This window comes from Sander lucioperca, chromosome 8, assembly GCF_008315115.2.
Source record: "Sander lucioperca isolate FBNREF2018 chromosome 8, SLUC_FBN_1.2, whole genome shotgun sequence".
Lineage (NCBI taxonomy): Eukaryota > Metazoa > Chordata > Actinopteri > Perciformes > Percidae > Sander > Sander lucioperca.
Window position 1 is genome coordinate 4,108,506 of NC_050180.1, and position 23,583 is coordinate 4,132,088.

Genomic DNA, 23,583 nt, shown 5'->3' on the forward strand with positions numbered 1-23,583 from the left:
TAAGAAATAAAAGTCTCCCAAAATAAAGAAAGGTTTAGTCATTTGAAAAACATCCTTATTTAAAGAAACACATATTTATTTATTTAACTATATTGACTCATTAATATATTTATATTTGCATGTAAATATATATTTATATCAGGATGTAGTTCATAGGCATATTTATTTATGTATGTATGTAGTTATTGATAGTTTACTTCCTCCATAAAGCAAAGTAAACACACCGTTTTATTATACTGTACAATCATGGAACATCCCCGCCCACTCTTAACTCTCCAGGAATCACGTGGTTCTCGATAAATGCTGGAGGAGGATGTATCAAGTAGCAGTCAGATGCAGAAACCTTACTTCCTGCTACTTCCAGAATAAAAGCTCTGTAAAATGTGGCTGTGCTGCAAAGCCATCTGTAGATGAGCACTGTAATTTCTATTTTCATGGATGAAATAAACTTGACTTTGACCTTGCCATGCGCCTCACATGGTGGCAGAGGAGCTGATGATTGAATAGATGAGTGTGTGTGTGTGTGTGTGTGTGTGTATGCAACACAGGCAAACTTTAGGCAAAAGTGGTACCTGATGCAGAAATAATGAAGCAAGCTAATGTCAATATGGTACATTGCAGACAAAATAAAAATGTTTAAATTGTTTTATATACAATATAGTCCTTTTGGGGGAAAAAAACTCAATAGGTAAATGTTATTCAAAACCAAGTCATCACAGACTAACAATAAAAAAACAGACACATTCTTTTTAGAAAAATTATGAATATATATTAAAAAAAAGCAATAAACAACAGCTCAAGCAATGAATCCAATTTAACCACAGCATCTCTTTAAACAAGGCACACTTAGTTTCATGATCCCAAAGATGTAGACATTGATCAAGACTGGTGTCAAGACAGTATGAAAACTCAAAATGTTGTTGCATGTTTTTTTTTATATCTCGCTTTACTCTGAATATGAAGAGCTCATCTGTAAAACAAAGAGAACAACATTAGCAGCAGGACATAAATCTATAATACATATTTATAAGAATATACAAAGAATGCAAACTTACGGTGTCAATGTCAAAGCATAGGTGCTCGTTGAGCATGTTAAACTCCCCAGGAGTCATGGGCGGCTCAGGAGACTGACAGGAAAGTGGTGTGGTGCTTGCATGAGAGCTGGGATGACAGAGAAAGAGAGAAAATACAAGTGAAGGGACTGCTTCTGTCTCATGTAGTATTTTCTAGATCCTTTTTAGTTTTCTTATTATGCTGTAGTTTGCAGTGACAGCACAAAGAATGTCCCATAATCAACATCTATTCCACAACTTTGGTCCAATAATTAAATGTCAGGGTAAAACTTTTCATACATTTCTTTTATTGAAACAAAAAGTAAGTCGATAAGGGGTCTCATCATATTACAACCCCCCCAATAATCAAAACTGACCAGTGCAACCACCCTCCACCCCCAAAAACCTATTATAATGTCCTTTACATAAATAAAGTCATTGACATTTGCATTATAAATTATTGCAGAAAAGTCACAAATTGTTGCAGAGAAATTCACCAGAATGAAGAAAATGAAGTGTTTGACGTTCAAAATTTAAAGTTAAATTTTGCTCTAAAGTGGATATCTCACAAAAAAAAAACGTTGAACCCAAAGCTACGCCCTTGGGTTTCATGCAGGCCTGCTGCCATAATTGCTGACGGCGGGCCTGGTCTCACGTAGTCTTCACATGAACTCACCGCAATTCCGAGATGGGGATCAGGGTAGATGCTATGTATGGATGGACTGAAATATTAACAGAGATACAAGAGAGATTAGTGTTGTAGCCTACAATCTATTCAACCACCAAAGTTCCAAGCAAGTACTAAGACATGAGCTCTAAATGGAGAAATGGTTTTGCACTCTCACCTTTGCTTGGCTGGCTGTTGTAAAGCCGTCCAAAGGCTTCATCTTTGGGGATGTCGGGGTAGAGGAACTTGAGCGGGTTCTCTGGGACAACCCCGTCTGAGATCACTTTGTAGTCTCGTATGATGTCTGCAAATGGGAGAGCGCTAAGCCGGTTTTTAGTGTAAGGCTCCACAGAGTTGAACTTCACTTCTCCTGTTGTATAAAAGTCACTGTTAGCAAAAGCAGAGCATTATATCACGTAAAGACAACAGGCAAGAAACACGCCTGAAATATATAACTTGACTTACATAACTGACCCTGGACAAAAAGTATGTCAAAATACACTTTAATGAGCCAAATGGTATGGGATTTTCCTCACCATTGTCGTTGTGCTCCACCCAGGTGAAAGTGATTCCTCCGAGGTGGCTCTCACTGAAGCGTAAGAGGAATGTGCCCGGCCGTCTGTCCTTCAGCAGACAGCGCTCCATCTCTTTACTCACAAAGCCCATGATGAAGCTGCATGGACGGTGTTAGTAAAAGAGAAAAAAAGCAATTACTTTTTAACAGTTTTCTTACATTTTTTACATTGCGCTACCCATTACTGTACGTACAATTGAAGCTTATAAAACTAGATAATAAAATTAAAGAATAGGCAAAGACAGTAACAACTGCTGCAATTTTAACACTTGTGCCCTCACTCAGGCAAGAATGTCAGAGCTATTTGTTTTTATAGCTGCTATTTGTGAGTGTGTTTTAAGCTTTTGCATTTTAAACCTGCTAAATATAAACTGGAACATAGTAGTTTCTGAGTATTACTTGACTTTCTCTGCCTGTAGTGTGCAGTTAGAACTAGTCAGACTATAACTGACCAAAACACGCATGCTGCTAAATATAGTGATACATGCCAAGTCCATAAGATGCTTCACATCTAAAATTGTCTCACCAACAGACCTACAGTGCAAGAAATGTTTAACTTATTTATTGCGATACAGGTGCAGTTTCTTTGTTTGACACCGACCAGACAACAAGAAAGACAGTTAGTGAGAAACATTTACATTGCTGGACTAGTTCTTGGCCCAGTCTATGCTGGTTGCCTGGCAACCTCGCGGTGACAACAACAGAATCAAACAAGAGATAACCTGTTAATCAGGTTAGCGGATTTTGTTACCTTCAAAACAGAGCCAAGCTATAGGTGTTTTCACGTTTCCAGCCTTTATGCTAAAATAAGCTAAGTTAACCGGCTGTAGCTTCATATTTGGCGTACAGACATGAGAGTGATATCAATCTTCTCATATAACTCTCGGTAAAAAAAAAAAAAAAAAAAAGTCAATAAGCATATTTTCCAAAATGTTAAACTATTCCCATAGTCTTTAGAGTTTCTCACAATGGCAGGAAGGGAACGACTGACAGACAAATGCTAAACTTGAAACGTGTCCTCTTCAGCAAAGTGAAAACACATTCTAAACACCACCCAAGATGGACAAGCACATAAACTGCAACATCATCCCTTTGATAGGAAGTAACATTTTCTTTTTTGAAAGGGTGATCTCTACTTAGAGAAAACAAAGCACAATCAACTGCTCCCACATCTGGTCAGAACTTTGTTTAGGTGCATGAGTGAGAATCCAGTGCCTCAGTACAGACTATTCTCATCCAGTGAATCACAGTAACATCCTAAGAGGAGCAGTCCTACTGTATAGCAGCAATTTATTGGGACAGTTGAAGAGGGTGGACAGTGAGGTGGGCTGGGAGAAATAGCAAGTTAGCCAGTGGCTTACTTCTCATTCCAGACCGGCAGCAAATGCTTCTTGATGAGCTCCAGGATGGAGTCCAGCCACATCCAGAAACCGAAGGGCTTTCCTGGAATATTCTCCTTGAATAGAATAGAATAGCATAGAATACACTTTATTGTCCATGAGGGGAGATTTGTCTTGGGCATAGTGCTACAATCTGTTGCTTTAAAACATTCCAAAATCAACATAAAATCAACCTAAAAACATAAACATAAGCTCATAAGATCAACGAAGCATCTAAGGACATAAAAGAAGGACACATATGACGGTACAGACAAGGATGAAGAATGCACGACACATGGAAACAGTAGAATGAGTCCTTTTTTTTTTACATTTAAACATTACATGAGATATGTGATGCAGATAAGAAATGGATGTCTAGGATCAACAACACAGCATGGGACACAGAACATGTTTTCTGATTGGCCACTAGATGGCACAACCATATTGGAGATGAGACCACGTGGTGCTTTGTGGTAAGCCACATACGTACTTATTATTACACACTTACCTTTGAGAACTTAGACCAGGACACTTGATATTCACTACAGGAGGCATGCTGACCTACAACAACATACAGTAAATAACATAAGTGACAGCACTGAAGTACCCAACACCCAGTAGCGTGGCAGTTTAAGTCAGTAGCTATGGGTCCTGATGAAATGAGTATGGTGCCAAACTAAGTTATGCCTTATTCTCATACGTCGGCCTCCAAAGACTATCAGCTATCATACCAACGTTAACCCATGGGGTCTGAATACAAAGTGCCAATCACCAGGTGGAAAAAAAATCCTTTAATGCCATTCCAAACGTGTTATCTTGTGTTTCAGTAATCCCCAAGTCTACAGTCAACAGGTAGTCTGAAAGCTAGAGGGCAAACATACCGAGGAGCTTTTCCCCCAGCATGGTGAGCTGCTCCCGGTTGAGGCCTTGGCCAGCAAAGGTGGAGAACTGCCAGCTGAGGACCTCAGAGAGCTGGCTCCAGGTGGCCCGAGGGGGGTTCCCAAAGAACGCCAAGTTCTGTGGATGATAGGAAAGAAGAAGACAAAAGATAAGAGGAGAGGAGTAGGGATGTGGAAGTAGTTTTGGAAAACACCTCTTATTATATAATGCATTCCGATTCACTAGCAGACGTACCGGAATTGGATGTGAAACACACAACATACAATAATAATGTTACAGTGTGTAAAAATTGTCACATTGTTATTACGTGATTATACAAGTCTCTGCCATTGTTTAAAAATAGTGAAACTTAGCTTGCATAATACCGATACATAGCTACACTTGGTTTCTTCTCTGATACCCCTCATTTCGCCGTAGCATTATGCTAATGACATTAAAAAAAAATTGCCCATTTGCAGTGGGTTAGCTCACCCTGGGCTCATCAGTCAGAAGGTTATACCACATGACCGACGCCCAGCCTCCAGGCAGCTGGCTCACGTTGGAAATGACCACCAGTGGCAGGGAACACGTCTGGAAGGATGATACACAATGAGAAAGCGACATCGACAACAGAGAGCCAAACATTTAGGGAAATCTACGCTGCTTCTGACCTCCAGATCAATGGTGAGGCCCTGCACTGTGAAGCAAGCCTCAAAACTGAGATAGTGAAGTTCCTCTGTCACCGAGAGGAGACCCTGCAGAACACACAAAACACACATCCATTTCAGAGTCTGTCCCTCTTATACAGAGACATATTTGGTACAACAAATTTAGAATAATAATAGTATTTTTAGACAACAATAATAGTAATGACGGTTTCAAAACCACTAAAATTTGTGTTTTAAAATGAAATACATTGTGTTTTTTACACAGACATTTCAAAATAATCTTATACCAGAATCTTATACCGGGCCATGCCTAGCACAAACACATTGACACATTACAGTAGCACAGGTATTTAGCGTTTGTGTTAAGAGACCACTTTGCTGGTACATCAATGGTCAACTCCATCTGCATTTTTTACCTCGTTCCCCTTTGTGCCGTTGATATATTTCTTCTCTTTCAGCTGCTGTAAGATACAAACTCAATGTCAGTAACAGAAAACCAAAAACTTAAATTCACCACTAATGTTTTATACCATATCCAAGTGTAAGTGAAACTGGATTTATCTACTGAAACTGCACGATAGCTACTGAGAGCTGATACAATGATGTAAAGTTCATAAAGTTATGGGGGAAAAACAGCTTTTCCTCTTCTGTCGGGAGTCAATGGAGGACTGGCTATGTGTAGTCTCAAAGTATTATTATATATTTTCTGATAATATATGACACATACGCATTAGAGATGTTTAAAAAGCCTCTGATACTGCCTAAAATGCTGGTATCAATATCGGAAAGTACTGGAGTTTATGCAGCGATCCCATACCACGTAATTCAGCCCAGAAGAAACTCTACTTTAAAGTAGTTTGTATATGTTCTGTCTGGATAATTAAAGAAATGTTCCGTGGCATTTCATTGCTTGTGTTTGTTCTGTGTTCCTCAAAGCGTTTAACCTGAGCCAGAGCATAAAACAAAGATAGAAATCACATCCATGCAGTGATGGTAGTATACAACTGTTAAAACATAATAAATAAATGACACCATGGTATCTGATCGGTACTCGGGATCGGCCGATACGCAAGTTCAGGTTATCGGAATCGGTATCGGGAAGAAAAAAAATGGTATCAGACCATCTCCAATACGCATAAATAAAATCAGACAGTGAGTGGGTAGTCTTACCAGGTGTCTAAACTCCACTGAGAGGCAGCCATTTGAGTAGTCCTCAATGTCCATCACTTTAGTGTTGTTGGTCAGGATGAAAAACTGACGACTTCTGAGGAGAAAAACCAGGTAAAAAGAGAAGCCTCGTGGATTTGTGGATTTATGCTGATTGCTGACTGTTTATAGATGATACAAATGCAACTGCTGAAATCTGAAATGTGAGTACATTTTTCTGCATACCTACAATTTAAAAATAACATGTTTTGTGTATGGTTACAAAATACAAACTCCAATCTCAAAACCCTCTTGAACTATAAAAGAAAACAACTTGTTTTCAGATGGCAGCAACAGCTTTTACAGTAAATCTGACAGCTTGTGCTCCTAGGAGTGATGACTCTCTCCAGCTAAATATTCGGAATGCGGAAAAGAGCTGTTTGTGTCATAGGTAAAAAAAAAAGAAAAGAAAAGAAATATACCTATAAGATTTTTTTTGTACTTGCTACTAAACTGTGCCATGAATTTCAGGAAAAACACTTTGTAGGATTTTGGAAAGAACCCATTTCTTGAAGCAGTCAAATGATGTATACCGTTTGCAGTACCGACCGCGGTATCACAACATGTCTGTTGGCCGCTGTTCTTCCAACAGGCTAACCTACTGCTACACTGCTTTTATCTGTTAAAATTAAACATCAGCAGTATGTCCTGTCCTTTGTACTCACACTCTGCCAGGGGGGAGGTCCCTAGAGACAGACACACACACACACACACACGCACACACACACACACACACACACACACACACACACACACACACACACACACACACACACACACACACACACACACACACACACACACACAAAGATTAGCACTAAGACAAATTAGTCTGAGGAATATGACTTTTACATTGCATAGATAGATATATATATATACAGTGCTGCTCATAAGTATTCATACCCATGGTCAAGTTGACTAAAAAGAGGAATAAAAAAATCATCTTTTGGAAATTGATCTTAATTGCCTTAATTAAAAAAATGAGGAAAAATCCGACCTTTTAAGGACACCAATTTTTTTTGTGAATTAATAATGTATTGTAAATAAATAAATGTTCTTCCTTAAAATACAGGGGCCATAATTATACATACCCCTATGTTAAATTCCCATAGAGGCAGGCAGATTTTTATTTTTAAAGGCCAGTTATTTCATGGATCCAGGATACTATGCATCCTGATAAAGTTCCCTTGGCCTTTGGAATTAAAATAGCCCCACATCATCACACACCCTTCACCATATCTAGAAATTGGCATGGTTTTATTTCAGTTAGCCTAATAGCTGGTTTGATTTGCATTGATATGGATCTTATCTCAGTTAGCTATTAGGCTAACTGAAATAAAACCATGCCAATCTCTAGGTATGGTGAAGGGTATGTGATGATGTGGGGCTATTTTAATTCCAAAGGCCAAGGGAACTTTATCAGGATGCATAGTATCCTGGATCCATGAAATAACTGGCCTTTAAAAATAAAAATCTGCCTTCCTCTATGGGAATTTAACATAGGGGTATGTATAATTATGGCCCCTGTATTTTAAGGAAGAACATTTATTTATTTACAATACATTATTCATTCACAAAACAAATTGGTGTCCTTAAAAGGTCGGATTTTTTCTCATTTTTTTAATTAAGGCATTAAGATCAATTTCCAAAAGATGATTTTTTTATTCCTTTTTTTAGTCAACTTTAGCATGGGTATGAATACTTATGAGCAGCACTGTATATATATATATATATATATATATATATATATATTTAAGTGGTGTCCTTGTAAGTTTAAAGATAGAATACTTTATGTGCACTTATGTATATACAAGTAGGCAGTAGTGCAAACCAGTTACAAACATTTAAACATAAAAATCTCACTTGTCAAATGTTGTTTTCACTTTCAGCTGATAATCCACTTCTGGAAGTTTAACCAAGAGTCTGGGAGAGATCAGGAAGAGAAAAAAAAATTTATTGAATTCTCAACCAGCATTACTGTTAATTATTGAACTAAAGACTGAGGTTGAAAAAGGAATGAAAGAGCCAAATATAGCTGAAAAAAGAACCATCAAAACATCTTGTCCTGTGTCACGTAATGATACCTGACTTTGGTGGTAAACTGTACTCCGGTCTTGATGATGAGGGGTTTCTGTGGATGCGTGGGCATGCATGGCTGCTTCTCCACCACAAACGAGCTGAGAACAAACCACACCGCATATGATTTACACAGTTTCCACCATGTTCATTTCACTTGACAGCGCATGCCTGTAGAGCATTCAAGCCACCAGTTGGTTGTGTTGGTCCTGTATTGAGTGCCTTACTATATTGTGCAATGTGTTGTCAGTGCTGCGAGTACAGGAGGAAGTTGTTCATACATGTCAGTGTTCTCAGTTCTGCATGTGTTTACAGACCTGACAAAACTGTTAAACTTCAAAGCAAAACGTGAAAACTGGTTTCAAAATAAGACTTACTTAATCAGCTATAGTAACAACTCACAAAAGTTAAAGGGTTGTACATTAGAATACAGTAGTCATGTTTAGCAAAAAATGTATCGATTAATCGATTAGTTGTCAACTATTAATCAATTAGTTGTCAACTATTAAATTATTCGATTAATCGGTTTGAGTCATTTTTTATAAAAATCTCTCCTCTGTGACAGTAAACTGAATATCTTTGAGTTGAGGACAAAACAAGACATTTGAGGACGTCATCTTGGGCTTTAGGAAACACCGATCCACATTTTTCACCATTTTCTGATGTTTTTCTTAGACCAAACTAATCGATTCATTGAGAAAATAATCGACGGATTAATCGACAATTTTTTTATGCTTAATTAAGATAGTCCCTGGGCCTGACTTGAACCCTGGCTGCTACGGTAAGGACTCAGCCTGAATGGAACACACTCTAACAGCTGAGCTAGCGAGCTAATGTTGCATTGTGTTGAGAGTACCTCTTGATGAGGTGATAGATGAGGTATTTTATTCGCTCTTCCATCTGAGGTCTTTGCAGGGGGATTGGGTCACTTTCGTAGGTGACCTTAACAACCAGCTCCACCAGTTTGTCCAGCTGACGCTTGATCTGGAAGAGACTCTGGGCCGTCAGAGTAAACCTGAGGGGGACAGGGGACAGATGATTTAATATACATGACCTTTTAATGAAAGTTCAATAAGAAAGACTCCTTTTAATCATTCATACATAACATCTCTCTCTGGCTTCTACTCAGTGGGCGTTCACTCTAAGTAGTCCAACCAGATCTTGCCACAATCTCTCTTAGTCAATCATATCCTTGCTGTCAAACTTCAAAATCTGTTCTCCTCTCTGCTGCTGTCATTTGTAGAGCTGGGTAACGTTAAAAATGTTACCGGTACCGGTACCAATACCATGACTATGATACCTGTTCCTCAACGATACTTTCTCTTTACTAATTTTATAACATCAATTTTAACAAAAAGAAATTACAACTTTACAGGCACAAATCTTTTTATGTTTCCTCTCCTACTATGTGAGCCTTTGCGTAACGTAGAGTTTTTCCTGCGTGTCTCTACGACGTGTAACGTTAGACAGCCAATCATCAGCATTATTATATCTTGGAAGAAGCATGCTGCATGCTTATTGGCTCGCAGACGCTGATGAGATTTACTCCCTAGTTATTGAAATTTGTCATTGAATGACGAGGCATTTTTCAATACTCAATACTAAGGAGGAAATTCGGCTGGTGCCTTAAAAGTATCGAATTTGGTACCCGGTACTATTCCTTAGTCCTTTCAGTCGAACGGATGCGACCCTCCTCCACCCCTTCATCACATCAGTGCCCAGTCCTGCTCCACATTCCATCGTCTAGGTCTTCAGCAACTCTTATAATCATCACCAGTGTCTATACCCCAGGGGGGGAAATATCCTCAACTAATTACGGTACTACTACCCCCACTAAATATACCACGTCACGATGGGGTCTAAGCACCAAAGACTCTTCTCTAATTCTTTTTTTATCACACACTTGAATAAAAAGGTATTGTTCACTCTTAATGAAGTCTCTCCTGAAATGTAATGTAATGCTGATCTGGGTTGAAGCCATCGTTGGTGAGAATTCACACTGGAACCGTTGGACGTAACCATAATCAGAGCGGATGTTGGACCCAGTTCTCAAGCCAAAAGTGTATAAGGATTATATGAGGTTTGAATGTTCACATAATGCACAACAATGCATGTAACTTTAATAACATTCAGCTCATTACTAGTCTATATCCACGACGTTGTAGTTCCGGGATTGCTCCGGTACAATTCCGCCGGATGTCCCTTTTTTTTTGCCAGATTTCCGTTACCTTCCGCTTTCTTTGTGTTGGAATGTTTGCGATGATGAATGTAATTGGTTTAAAGAAATGCCAATAAACCAGAGCACGTTTTTCTCCCATCCCGGAATGCTGTGTGGACTAGCCAGACCCTTCCTCCGCTGCGCTGTGGAGGAAGGTCTGGCAATGGGAGACTAGCTCATTACCAACTCTGCAGCTGGTCCAGGCCGGTGAGCAGCGGCCCGCCGATGGCGGCGATCTGCTGCCGGCGCTTCCAGTCCTGCAGCTCAGGGTTGAGCTGGGACGTCATCAGGTCATCGATATCCTTGATCACAACATCCATCTTTGACAAGATCTCCTAACAAAGGATATGCATAAAACAGCTGTGAGCGTTTATGAACTGTAAATGATCAGATGTAACAAGTCTGTATTTGTACACTGATGAGGTTTGTGTGAGGCATCTCTTTGTCTTTTTGTTTTTGATTTGGTGGAGACATCCCTCCTGTGTCAGAGCTTTGCATGATGATACCAAGGCTTACCTTCCTTTTAAAGTCGAGCCTGTTTAGCATTTCCTGCAGTCTTGTTACTTCCTGTTTCATCGTCTCAGAGTTCGGTCGAGGATCTGTTGATTCTGAGACACACACACACCCAAACACACATGCACACGCGCACACACACACACACACACACACACATGATTGAGCATAATCTTGTGTGTTGCAGGCTGTGCAGTTTTTTGCACAGTGGTAAGAACAGTTTTTTTTTTTTTTCACAGGGCACACCTCGAGACTGTAGGGTCTTGTAGCGGAAATCAAAGTCATCCTGTATGTCCTCGATGTATTTCACAGCCTGGTCCATCAACTAGACAAAGACAGACATTTAAGTTTGGATGCATTTAATTGGATGGAAATGTAGTTAATTTCTTTGTTTTGATATTCCCTGAAGCATCTGTTTGTTTCCTTTACCTGCACGCTGGCCCTGATGAGCCCAACTCTGTTGTCCATGTTCTTCTGCCTCTCAAAGGCCACAGAATTCTGCAATGATTTCTCCAATGGACCCTGTTGGAAAATATTGTATATATTGTATATATATATATATCCCTGTTTTCTTTTTTATTAATTTACTTTTATTAATTTACATTTGCAGATCATAAGCCATTGGTCAAACTACATCTTTGACCTGTCTGAAAAGTCAGGGGATCATCGAGCTCGTCACCAAGCTCAGAGACCTGGGACTCAACACCACCCCCTGTGATTGGATCCTGGGTTCTATTCTGACCTGCAGCCCTTTGCTGCATGTCATTCCCCCTCTCTCTCTCTCTCCCCTTTCGTGTCTTCGGCAGCTCTATCAAATAAAGGCCCAAAATGCCCAAAAACTTATCTTTAACAAAAGAATATCCTGACCGGCTGCGTCACTGCCTGGTATGGCAGTTGCGCCGCCCTCAACCACAGGGCTCTGCAAAGGGTGGTGAAAACTTCTCAGCACATCACCGTGACGGCACTGCCATCCATAGGGGACCTCTTCACCCAGGGGTGCAGGAAGAAAGCCATACGGATTAACAAAGACACAGTGCTCTGCCTGCTGCCGGAGCAGTGTGTCTTTGTTAATCCTTAATCTAGGGACAGCTTCATCCCACAGGCCATAAAACTCTGAACATAACATGTCACTTTACCTTTATAGATATATTTACATTTCATGATGCATACATACATTTCTACATGTCTTTTCTTTTCTCTGGTCCATCAGAGGGTCAAGAGAGTGGAATTCAATCCCAAACCACATCAGACAGTTGCTTTGTTTTGTTGCTTATCTTTCTGCTTCTGTGAAGTTTAGTTTTGCTTGTGTCTTCCTTTTAGTTTCTTTGTATTTTAAAAAGCCTTTTTTTAACATCGAGGGCAGGGAACTACAGATGAAAAATAGCCTTTTGGCTAATTCTGGCATTTTTAACCCATGGAAAATCATGCGTTTTATTAATTTGCACTGTCCCCTTTCATAAAGAAATGGAATTGAATTGAATCCAGTCTTATTCATTTGCAATACTGTCTACACAAATTATATTTCATATTTATATTACTTCATTTTCACTTTTTAAATGAGCATTGTTGTTTGCCTGAGGCACAAGATTTCCATTGCCAACGACTACTTGGTTATTGCGGCACTTACAGTAACATTAGCGACATAAATGCCATGCAGCATTGTTTCTAGGGATGAAGTGAAGCGGTCGGGAAAGTGGGGGTGTTAATTATACATTGCTGTTTTCCTGGTACTAGCTCTGATTTACCAGTAACAGCAGCATCTGTTATTAATCAACCAGCGGGACTTTCCCTCTGAAGAAGACAATAGTGACAAACCTGTTCCTGCATGCAGGCGCTGGAGAGGATCCGGCGCTCTTCCCTGAGGCACGTGGAGATAACCCTGGCCATGACAGCAGGGTTTGTTGCGTATTTCACCTGTGGGGCCACACGCACACGCACACGCACACGCACACGCACACGCACACGCACACGCACACACACACACACACACACACACACACACACACACACACACACACACACACACACACACAGAGAGAGAGGGAGACAGAATTATTCCAGGTTACAAAAACACCCAAGCACTTGGATTTCATTAATGTTAGCATAGAGATATACAACAGCGATACAAGAACAGACAGCATAAGGAGGTTTACATGTTTGGTTTAGTTTCCACAGTGTCTGTTTATCTTGCTATCTCAGAGTCATAGAGTCATCATGGGTCTTCTCAGACACGAGGTTTTTACTGGAAGTGTTTCAAGGTATTTAAACAGGAAAGGAATGAGGTTCAAAAAATAAAAAGGACTATACGTTAGTCATAATGAAAGTGGAAATGGGCCCACGGTGTGCACAGATACTTGGAGAATAACCAGTTTTCTTCAAGGGCGTGACAGTATAGCCTGTAACCGTAACGTTCATTAGACTCTGAGAACATTTTGAGGGTGTGATCCTTAGGAAAATACTGATGAATACTTTACAGCTTGCTTGAATATAAGAAGATTGTTGTTCTTTTTTTATTATTTTAAATAATAGATTGTTCCTGGAGAAAATAAGCTTAATATCAAATTTGAAAAATTCTTTGTAAATATTCTTGTTGTTTAAAAAAACAAATAATAATAAGAATAATAATAATAATAATATAATAATAAATAATAAGAAAATAATCAGTGCTTGAGGCTCATTGTTTTTTAAAAAATATTTAGATTTATTTTGTAATTGAGTCGATTGTTTTAAAAAGACACAGCAGTGATTTACTGATGCACTTCTATAAAGTTGTGACATGAGACGGATATTTAAAAGAATAGTCTAAATTAAGAAGCAGAGATATCCTGACTTTTAGACCCTCATTTGGGTCAAGCTCCAAAAAACATCCTACATTTCCCATAATGCAACCGTGGCATCTTTTCATTAGACCTTGCCTAGTCTCGCATTGCCAGACCGTCCTCCACGGCGCAGCGGAGAAGGGTCTGGCTAGTCCCCACAGAATTCTGGGATGGGAGGAAAAACGTGCTGTGGTTGATTGGCATTTCTTTAAACCAATCACAATCGTCTTGGGCGGCCCTTAGCTCCACACGGAACTGCTGCAAAATAGTCTCGGGAAGGAACTTGTTTTGGTGGAACATGTGTACGTTCAAAAGTTGTTCTAGTCGTGCAACAGAAAACTCAGATTGGACAGATAGTCTAGCTAGCTGTCTGGATTTACCCTGCAGAGATCTGAGGAGCAGTTAACCATAGTCCTCAGAAATCCACCGGAGGTTAGAACGCCAACACAATGGAAGCCCAAGGAAACGGACATTGGTGAAAAGAGATGCATCCGGCCGAATTTCCAGCAACACTAAAACAATCCCGGAAGTGGAACATCGAGGATATAGATTAGACCTTGCCTGGTACATACACATACACACGGCTTTTTCGTCAACTTTTTGCTCCCAGTCTGTAACACAGTGTCCTGTTACTACTTTCCAAGCTGAGAAAACCCTGATGACATCGCTATGACATCATCAGGGTTATCTGGGTGATTCTATGGGGATTATAGGATAGGCAAAAATAAGCCTTGGCTTCAGCTTATTCTTTCTTCAATAAGCTAAGGTGGCAAATTGTGGGAAATAATTGTTTCTTTCATGTATGTTAATCAGCTGACATTTGTTTACATTCCTTCTGAGTGATATTTTACTGTTTCCAATTGTTAAAGATTCATCACCTCTGGAGTGCAGCAATGCCTTATGTTCCTTCAGTGTATCTAAAATATAGAGCAAACACAAACTTTCCCTCAGCCACCCTCCTGTCTACACCGCTGCTTCTACCACAAGATTCTCATGTTGTGCTTGAGATTTAGACAAAGATTGTGGTGTTGTTTTGCTCATCAGCCCATTCAAAACGCACTTAGAAAAGTACGGAAAATTCTGCTGTGGGAAGAGGAAACTTTCTCTCGCCTCCAGGTGTGACTTAGTTTTAGTGCATCAGCATCATTGCCAGAATGATGACTGACGATGCATCAACACACACCTACACACTCTTTGGTTACAGTAACACTGATGCCATTTAGCAGCGGCCAGCAGCAAATTAGTTGGGTTCAGTTTCTAGATGCCATCCACAAGCTCACTTCTCTTTAAGCAGACCTGCATTATTTAGCAGCTTTGGTGCTTCCCTCTTACTGCTGCAGTGTTTACCCAATACACATCTCAGAGACCAACTGTCAGCCAAAGCGGCAGCGTGCAGACATTGTCTTTCTACATATTTCTGATAAGCATCAGTAAAAGATCAAACATTTCATTATTGCATTCCATTTCAGTTAGCTGACGGTTTAATCCAAAGCGACTTCCGATAAGTTCATTCAACCATGAAGGTACAAACTCAGAACACCAAGAATCACATATACATTAGCTACAAATAAGCCAAACTACAAAGTAGTAAGACACGTAAGTGCAACATTAGTGCATTTTTTTTTAATGTTACATGCATCAGTGGGGTTTTCCTGAGGAATATTATGCTTGAATGTGGGTGATAAGAAAACCAAATAGAAGAGAGACTCAAACACAACTACGGTTTAAATTAGAGCTGGGTGATGTGGGGAAAATATTCATCAGTAATGTGGATACAGTGACTAAGTGGTTAAAGGCAAATAACAGAACAGCTAGAACAGTCTAGTCAGTTCAGAAAATGGAATCAATTAACTGTCATTCAGCCTTTAAAACCAGGAAAAGACAACACTTATGTCATATTACGATGTTCAAAACAATCACAACATCGATATAATATTGATACATTGCCCAGCCCTAGTTTGAATTGTGATATAAACTTCACTCATACACATCGCACAATAACAACAACAACTCTCAAACACCCTCGACTATAGCGCATCGGAGTAACTGCTTCCTCTGAAAAGTATTGACTCTGACACACACACACACACACACACACACACATTCAGACACACAGGAAACAGCGGTATGAGCCTCATGGGTTTGTTCTGCAAAGGTATAGTCTTTTCCAGAATAAAATATGTGCTGAGGCTCATGACGTCGCTGAGCTCTGACCACAACATCCTGTAAGGCGCCTGGACCAAACTCTGCACTCCTGTGAGCTCACCGAGAGATTACCTCCACCACATGAAAACATTAAAGAAAGTGACATGGGAAGTCTTCTTTCCCTTAACACATAACTTTTGTACTCAGTACAAGTATTTAAGCAAGCTGTAAGTACATCACTTGTAAAATTTAATGTTGTGTAAAATGCCAAATAGTCATATCAGTAGTTGCATGGCCCCTTCCTTTGACATTTGAGTCAGTGAACAGTAGAAACAGTCGCTGCTCTCAGATAACGCAGAAAAACAACACAAAAACAGCTACACATTCAACGTGCCTTTTTCTTCGACTTCCCTCTCGCCTCTAGTACACATACTTCTCCTTATTACAGATGTTTTAGATTTGACTGTCAGTCAACTGTCAGTGTGTGGCTGACCTTTAGTTCCACCGTGAAGCACGAGAGCAAGTGTTGGGCATTTTATGTAAACAAAAAAAGAAAAGTTGGGCTGAGATAATTACATGTTTGAAATGAAAAAGTTTGATCTTGTTATGATGAAAACAATGATCAGACTGAAGACTACTGTAATGTAGGCAGATGTCTATACAGGCATACAAGCTAATGTACTGTAAGTAGATGTGGGTATACAGAACAGACTAGATACACTAAAATTGTTCTAGGGCTTTTGCCTTTCCTTCCCCGAAAACATTGCAAACATCAGGGATCTGCAGAAATGTAAAGGTCCCACATCATGCTCATTATCAGGTTCATACTTGTATTTTGGTTTTTGTATGTTTACATGCTATTAGGGTTGGGTACCGAAACCTGGTTCCACTATGGAACTGGGTCTTACACAAGCGGTAGTATTCGGACTGGATTAGAACGCAAATTTCGGTTCCGACTGAAATATTTTCCCTCTGTCGCTCCGGAGAGTGGCAGACTCTTTTTTCTTTCTCCCTGTGGCGCACGTGCCTGCTTGCAGTGTGAAGCGCGTGTCCGCACTATTCCCCTGCACTCTACAATCACAGCTGATAGACGACTTTTTGTACACGCTCCGAAACGGACGTAAAAATATCACACTTTCTCCGTAGTCTACCGCCTCCCTGTGTGTCCAGGCCTCTTGGACACCATCTAAGAGAGGTTTCTCCTGTGCAGGACATGCCATAACTCAGAGCCAGAGAAGGCAAATATGGTCATTTTTCTGCAAAAGAACTGCTAAAGTTTGAAGCTGGTTGGCATACCAACTTAACAACATTTATTTTTGCAGAAAATAAATGTAAAATGTATTGTTAAATTTAAATAATTTTTAATTTAAAAAAAACTCCATAAAAAGAGCCTTTCTTTGATGTCATTTTTCAGTTTTTCAAGAATCGGTTTAGGAATCGGTTAGGAATCGTTTTAAAAGTACCAGTTTAGCATCGGAATCGTAAAAATCCAAACGGTACCCAAACCTACATGCTATAATTTTTCTCATACCGTCTGTCTGAATATACCTGTATTCCCCCTCTGTCTGAAACGCTCCGTTTTAGCGCCTGTGTCTTTCAGCCTAGAGCTGGGCAATATATCGATATTATATCGATATCGTGATATGAGACTAGATATCGTCTTAGATTTTGGATATCATAATATCGTGATATGGCATAAGTATTGTCTTTTCCTGGTTTTAAAGGCTGCATTACAGTAAAGTAATGTCATTTTCTAAACTTACCAGACTGTTGTAACTGTTCTATTATTTGCCTTTACCCACTAAGTCATTATATCCACATTACTGATGATTATTTATCAAAAATCTCATTGTGTAAATATTTTGTGAAAGCACCGATAGTCAACACTACAATATCGTTGCGGTATTGATATCGAGGTATTTGGTAAAAAATATCGTGATATTTGATTTTCTCCATATCGCCCAGCCCTATTTCAGCCCTACTAAAAAAGCCCAGTCTGCTCTGATTGGTCAGCATTTGGTCACCATCATTGCAGCCGGGGAAGAACTGTAACAGCACTGTAGCAGCACTTCCTACATATATATATATATATATATGGTTTAGTTGTGACATCACAATGAAGCACCTCGACCTGCTTTATAAAAAAAAGTCATGGAAATCTCACCTTTTACAAGATGGGACCTTGTAAAAGGTCCCATCTTGCCTTGACAAAACCATTTTTCATTTTGGTTTACCTTTCCCTGCCATTCATTATTCTGTCAGTTATCCTCTAAATTGTTGTATTTCATGCTTTTAACCATGCTTGTTCTCCCTGCTGTACCTTTTGCCTGCGTCCCATTTTGTAACCTTTTTAAAAGCAATTTTGAAAGAACCACATCTGGATCTTTATCCTCCACACGGATCAATTTAGACCACCAGTCTCACCAGTTGTTTAGCATCAGAGGTTCTTCCCCCCTACAACCTTTGTAATGATACATGTCAGCTAAAAAGGACCTATTGTGCAGTGATATCTCTCTCATACAGTTTTGATGCCACCTTTGTTATTGCAACAGCACTTCCTTTGTTTACTCTTTGATGCTTCTGTCTGTCTAGATACACTGCTATTTCTAGTAGTATATGTTATGGTGAAAATTGCTTATGCCATTCATGAAGTACTGTATGAGCACTATGAAAATGAAGTTTAGATTTTAGAAGAGTCTGATTTCCCCCAATTAAAGTATAGAGACAAATACAAAGTACAGTGAAACACAAGTTAACAAAATGATTGCATAGTGCAAGTACTATAGGAAGTAGAGCAACTTTTAAAAAAGTGTTGGTTAGAATTCATCACAAAATAAAGTCTCTGTTGAAAATATCAGGTTAGGGTTAAAGCAGGGGTGTCAAACTCAATTTCACTAAGGGCCACACTGGAAAAAGAGAATCACATCAAGGGCCAGACATGTATAGTTTATTGACATGCTTTTATTTCATCGAAAAAGTCAAATATCTTTGACTCAGTTATTGCATGTCTCAAATAGTCTTCTCACTTACAGTTTGGTCCACATAAAGCCCTGAAAAAGTCAACAAAAAAGTTCCGAAGCCATCCTAGAATTTAGCAAATCAAGCAAAAACAATGATTACATTTTCTAAGAGGGCTACCACACAGCTGACTCACAACAAGCTCTTTCACAGCAAGTATATGCAAACTCTCTGGTTCTGTGGGAATTTCTGAGTCTCAAAGTCGGCAAATTTGCCAAATTCTGAGTGTCACGTAATTGCAAGTTGAAAAACAGTTTCCCATGTTTTTGCTTTGGCGCACAACTAGGTGGGCCAAAATGTATTGTGAACCTAAACTGATATGCGGACCGGATCAGAATGTGTGAGGGGCCGGATTTGGCTCGCGGGCCTTGAGTTTGACACATGTGGGTTAAAGGATGGTGACGCACCTGTAGCTGCTGTTGAATGATTTTCATGTTGTGTCTTTGTAGGAAGTTCTGCTCCTGTAAGCGCACCCTATCCAACTGGGACAGTAGGTTGGTGAACAGCACCGCCGCCATTGACTCGTCGTTAGCTGCGATCTCCCTGAAAAACAGACGTTTGTGTGTGTGATGTTTAGGACATTTGCAGCAGAACCCATGAAGAAGAAGAAGGTAGCTGATGTTATGCTTGTAAAACAGAAAAGGTAGACCCAAATAAAGTAATTCTGGTTGTGCTATTACTTTTCAGTTACACTTTGTCAGCACAACTCCCCATACAATACTAACTGCTAATTGCTTCTCAAAGGTAACTGTATGATAATGTAGGCTATGACTTCCTGACGCAGAGATCATGAAAGGAGGTAATAGTCAACTGAACCCAGTTGGTTGCTCTGTGATGGTTTGTAATGAAGCCTGACATGTTTCTACTAGCGTGCAAAGTGTTTGGTGCAGATTAGGGTTGCACGATATTGACAAAATGTGATATTGCGATATCGATTATGAATATTGCGATATCGATATTAATTTAGATATTTTTAAACATATGTGAAATTACAAAAGTTATGGGAAAATGCATCAAAATAGATTTATAACAGATTAAACAAGTCTTCTTACAACACAAGGTTTATTTCAACTGACAGTCATATTGGACTGGTCCAACCTGAATAAATAAATAAGGACCATGTCTACAGAACAGGACATGTTTTACTGGTTGGACAGTATAAAATATATAAATAAAGAGAACAGGACATGTTCTACTGGTTGGACAGTATAAAATATATAAATAAAGAGAACAGGACATGTTTTACTGGTTGGACAGTATAAAATATATAAATAAAGAGAACAGGACATGTTCTACTGGTTGGACAGTATAAAATATATAAATAAAGAGAACAGGACATGTTCTACTGGTTGGACAGTATAAAATATATAAATAAAGAGAACAGGACACAACTTTTCTTTCTCTTCTCTGATTCGTTCCGTTTTGTTGTCTCTATCTATTTCTTCACTTACACTGTCACTGTGTTGAAATATGCAAACACGTGGTACGCTCCATAGGGTTTGTCACATAGTGGACCCGTGCGCTGACGTGCACTAACATGTGCGAGTGGCACGGTAACCACGGTAACTGGCCAATGAAACATGATTATTACAGCGTTTCAAGCGGGCTCTAAATCAAACACAACTAAGCCACACAGCCAACGGACGGGACACAGCGCTCCACAAAATAAACTAAATATTGCATACTTATTGTGACACTTTCGATATATTGCGATAACGATATTGAGTCGATATATCTTCCACCCCTAGTGCAGATGCTTGCATATATGCGACTGCTAACATATAAGTGTGTAGAGGGCAATATTGCTTTTTTTTCCAGCAAAATGTTGGTATGAGTGTTAGCAGGAATGACCTGTTTACACAGAAACATCATTCTCTAAGAATCTATTTTATATCCAAGCAAAATTGGTATTGTAATTGAAATTTCCCTAAACTAATTGATATAGAATAAAATCGGAAATGTAATCGAATCGGGACCATGTGAATTGGAATCGAATCATTTCGGGAAATCATTAGTAATATCCAGCCCTATTCACCAGCTAGTCACTAACCCTGTCTGTCTGCTGTTTGGTGCTTAAGATGGGTTTTTTTATTCAGACACACACACACACACTACTCACCAATCCTGAGACTCGATCCAGCTGGACAGACCCTGGCGGATGTCCATGGGGAAGTTATCATCATACAGGTAGTCCACATGTTCCAGGAGTCTGTTCTCCAGCTGCTGAATCTGCTTCCACTGGGTCATGCTGCCTGCATTCAGACACCACAAAACACACACACACACACACACACACACACACACACACACACACACACACACACACACACACACACACACACACAGACAATGAGAGAATCACCATGCTTAAAATGGAGGGGAAAAAAGTAAAATAGGCTATCTTATTTTTTGTCTATGATTGTTATGATATTTTCTACACATAATATTGTAATAATGATTACAGTTCAGCGCTATTTTTCTGTGTGTTACCTGTGCTGTTTCTGCGTTGCTTTTCCGTCTGTCTCCGTTACCATGTGCACTTGTTTCTCTCTATGACTTTCGTTTTTTAATGTTCAGGAAGCGACCTCATTACCTCTCAGGGGCTGTACCCTGTTACTGTCTATTGGCTGTATTCATCACGACATCCGCCCATCCAAACACACACACACACACACACACATATATTTGTGTGTGGTGAGAGAGGTAACCATAGATATAGAAACCAATTGTTCTATATCTATGGAGGTAACCTTTTACGGACAATACGACCATACGTCACAAACGTGCAACGGAAAAAATTAGGTGATATACGGATATAGTAGTCCAAACAATAACACTTTTATTTAATTAACTATTTACGAAAGCTAGCATGGGTTGACTGAACTTCATTCCTGAAGTTATTAAACATCCCGAAAGGTGATTCTAGGTTAGGGTGACCAGGGGAAGAGTCCCCGGTTTCGGTGACCTGTCCCCGGCTGGAGCTGTCCCAGGAAATGTCCCCGGTTTTCACAATGGGTTTTCACTGTGACTGACAGACCCGATTAGAATGAAAGAAAGAAAACATTGACCAAACATATAGTCGGGCACCCTACACGCGCAGGCTCAGCCAGACAGCCAGAGCAAGCGCTACTCAGAGCTCAGATGCCCATATTTTACGATGCTAAAACTACTGTTTATTTACATAGTATTAGCCTACATCGTATGGTCTGGTGGGTTTAGCGAACGCAATTTCGCGGACTTTTTATGTTTAAAAAAAGTATCTTGCTCTTTAACAGATAGGCCGACCTACTTAGAAATCCTTTCCATAATGTTGTCAGACATTTAGAATATTAATCTGAGCCAGTCAGTGGCAAAATGAGCACTTCTATGAACGTAAATACAAGCTGGACAATTGTGCTATTAATTTACTGTACACTGTAGCTTGTTTCGCCGTTGCTGACTGCAGAGACCTCGTTTAATACTGGACCAATGTCAAAGGAAAATACTTCCTCAATAGTTTTAATTGTATCCGATACTCAATGAGCTGTTGCAGAAACAAGCCCAGCGTGAAGCAATAAAGCAAAAGCTGTCAGATAAATGTAGGGCAGTAAACATTACAACATTTCCCTCTGAGTTGTATAGTGGAGTACAAGTATGAAGTAGCAGCAGGGGCGATTCTAGGATCAGACCTTTAGGGGGGCTCAGCCCCTAATGAGAATATGACATGGATATAGTGGATGTAAAAGTGTTAACCCCCTTGCTGTGACAAATGGTTTGTGAGAAAATGAACACTGAACTTACATGAAATGTTATCATATTTGCATTCTGCATAAATCTCTGCACACCCATTACTCTCTGTGAAATATCTCACAAACTCTTCACTCAACACAGGCATCGAAGTGGTTCCCGGGTAATCCGGTTTTGAAATTGCAACAACATTTCTACATGGTCTCCAACTTTGGGTACAAATTATAATGTATTCTCATGTAAACTATTTATGTCAGCACAGACATTTTTGTTAATTGCTTAGCCAGTGTATCCCTCCATAATGGTTATTATATTGCCAGATTCCAGAACATCCCACTTACAAATATGAATATATATTTCTACTGGTATGCTTCCTAGTGACATTAATGCAAAAATATGAAGAAAAAAACTATTCCACCTGTGTGTGCATGGTTAAAATTCTGAAGTGCAAAATAGTTCAGGCTACAGCACAAATATTTCCATCCATAGATAAGAATAATCAAGTCTAACCTCTGAATTTCTTTTCAAAGTGCACCAGATTGATGCAAAATGTTAAAATAGACAACATTTTCTTACAGGGGAGCATGCCCATGGACCCCCCTAGGGAGGATTGTGCCCCATTGCAGCTATAGGTCTAGTGTGG

At 39.6% G+C, this 23,583-nt stretch overlaps 1 protein-coding gene across 2 annotated transcripts; it reads right to left on the reverse strand.

Moving 5' to 3' along the window:
* Positions 1-935: 935 nt before the first annotated feature.
* On the reverse strand, positions 936-21,888 carry stat4 (signal transducer and activator of transcription 4). Of its 2 annotated transcripts, none has more exons than XM_031289623.2 (24): positions 21,705-21,888; positions 21,334-21,466; positions 19,622-19,757; positions 13,048-13,146; positions 11,662-11,754; positions 11,479-11,557; positions 11,236-11,327; positions 10,903-11,054; positions 9,358-9,516; positions 8,510-8,602; positions 8,289-8,348; positions 7,091-7,111; positions 6,390-6,480; positions 5,636-5,680; positions 5,223-5,306; positions 5,044-5,142; positions 4,554-4,689; positions 4,181-4,233; positions 3,655-3,749; positions 2,256-2,392; positions 1,898-2,089; positions 1,729-1,774; positions 1,056-1,161; positions 936-970 (listed from the first exon to the last, which is right to left on the reverse strand). In XM_031289623.2, exons 2-24 carry the CDS (start codon positions 21,459-21,461, stop codon positions 947-949), a joined length of 2,220 nt encoding a protein of 739 aa, XP_031145483.1. In that variant the 5' UTR covers positions 21,462-21,466; positions 21,705-21,888; the 3' UTR covers positions 936-946. The 2 variants fall into 2 exon arrangements, with proteins under 2 accessions (XP_031145483.1, XP_031145482.1); XM_031289622.2 differs by having other exon boundaries at positions 6,390-6,483.
* Between the last annotated feature and the right edge of the window lie 1,695 nt (positions 21,889-23,583).

Excerpts from the sequence above, each read along its gene's own strand:
- stat4 (XM_031289622.2), bottom strand. The coding sequence starts at position 21,461 with ATGACCCAGTGGAAGCAGATTCAGCAGCTGGAGAACAGACTCCTGGAA. Across the intron at positions 8,603-9,357 it reads ATCTATCACCTCATCAAGAG|CTCGTTTGTGGTGGAGAAGC; the intron begins GTACTCTCAACA and ends GTTTGTTCTCAG. Across the intron at positions 3,750-4,180 it reads CCTGGTCTAAGTTCTCAAAG|GAGAATATTCCAGGAAAGCC; the intron begins GTAAGTGTGTAA and ends ATTCTATTCAAG.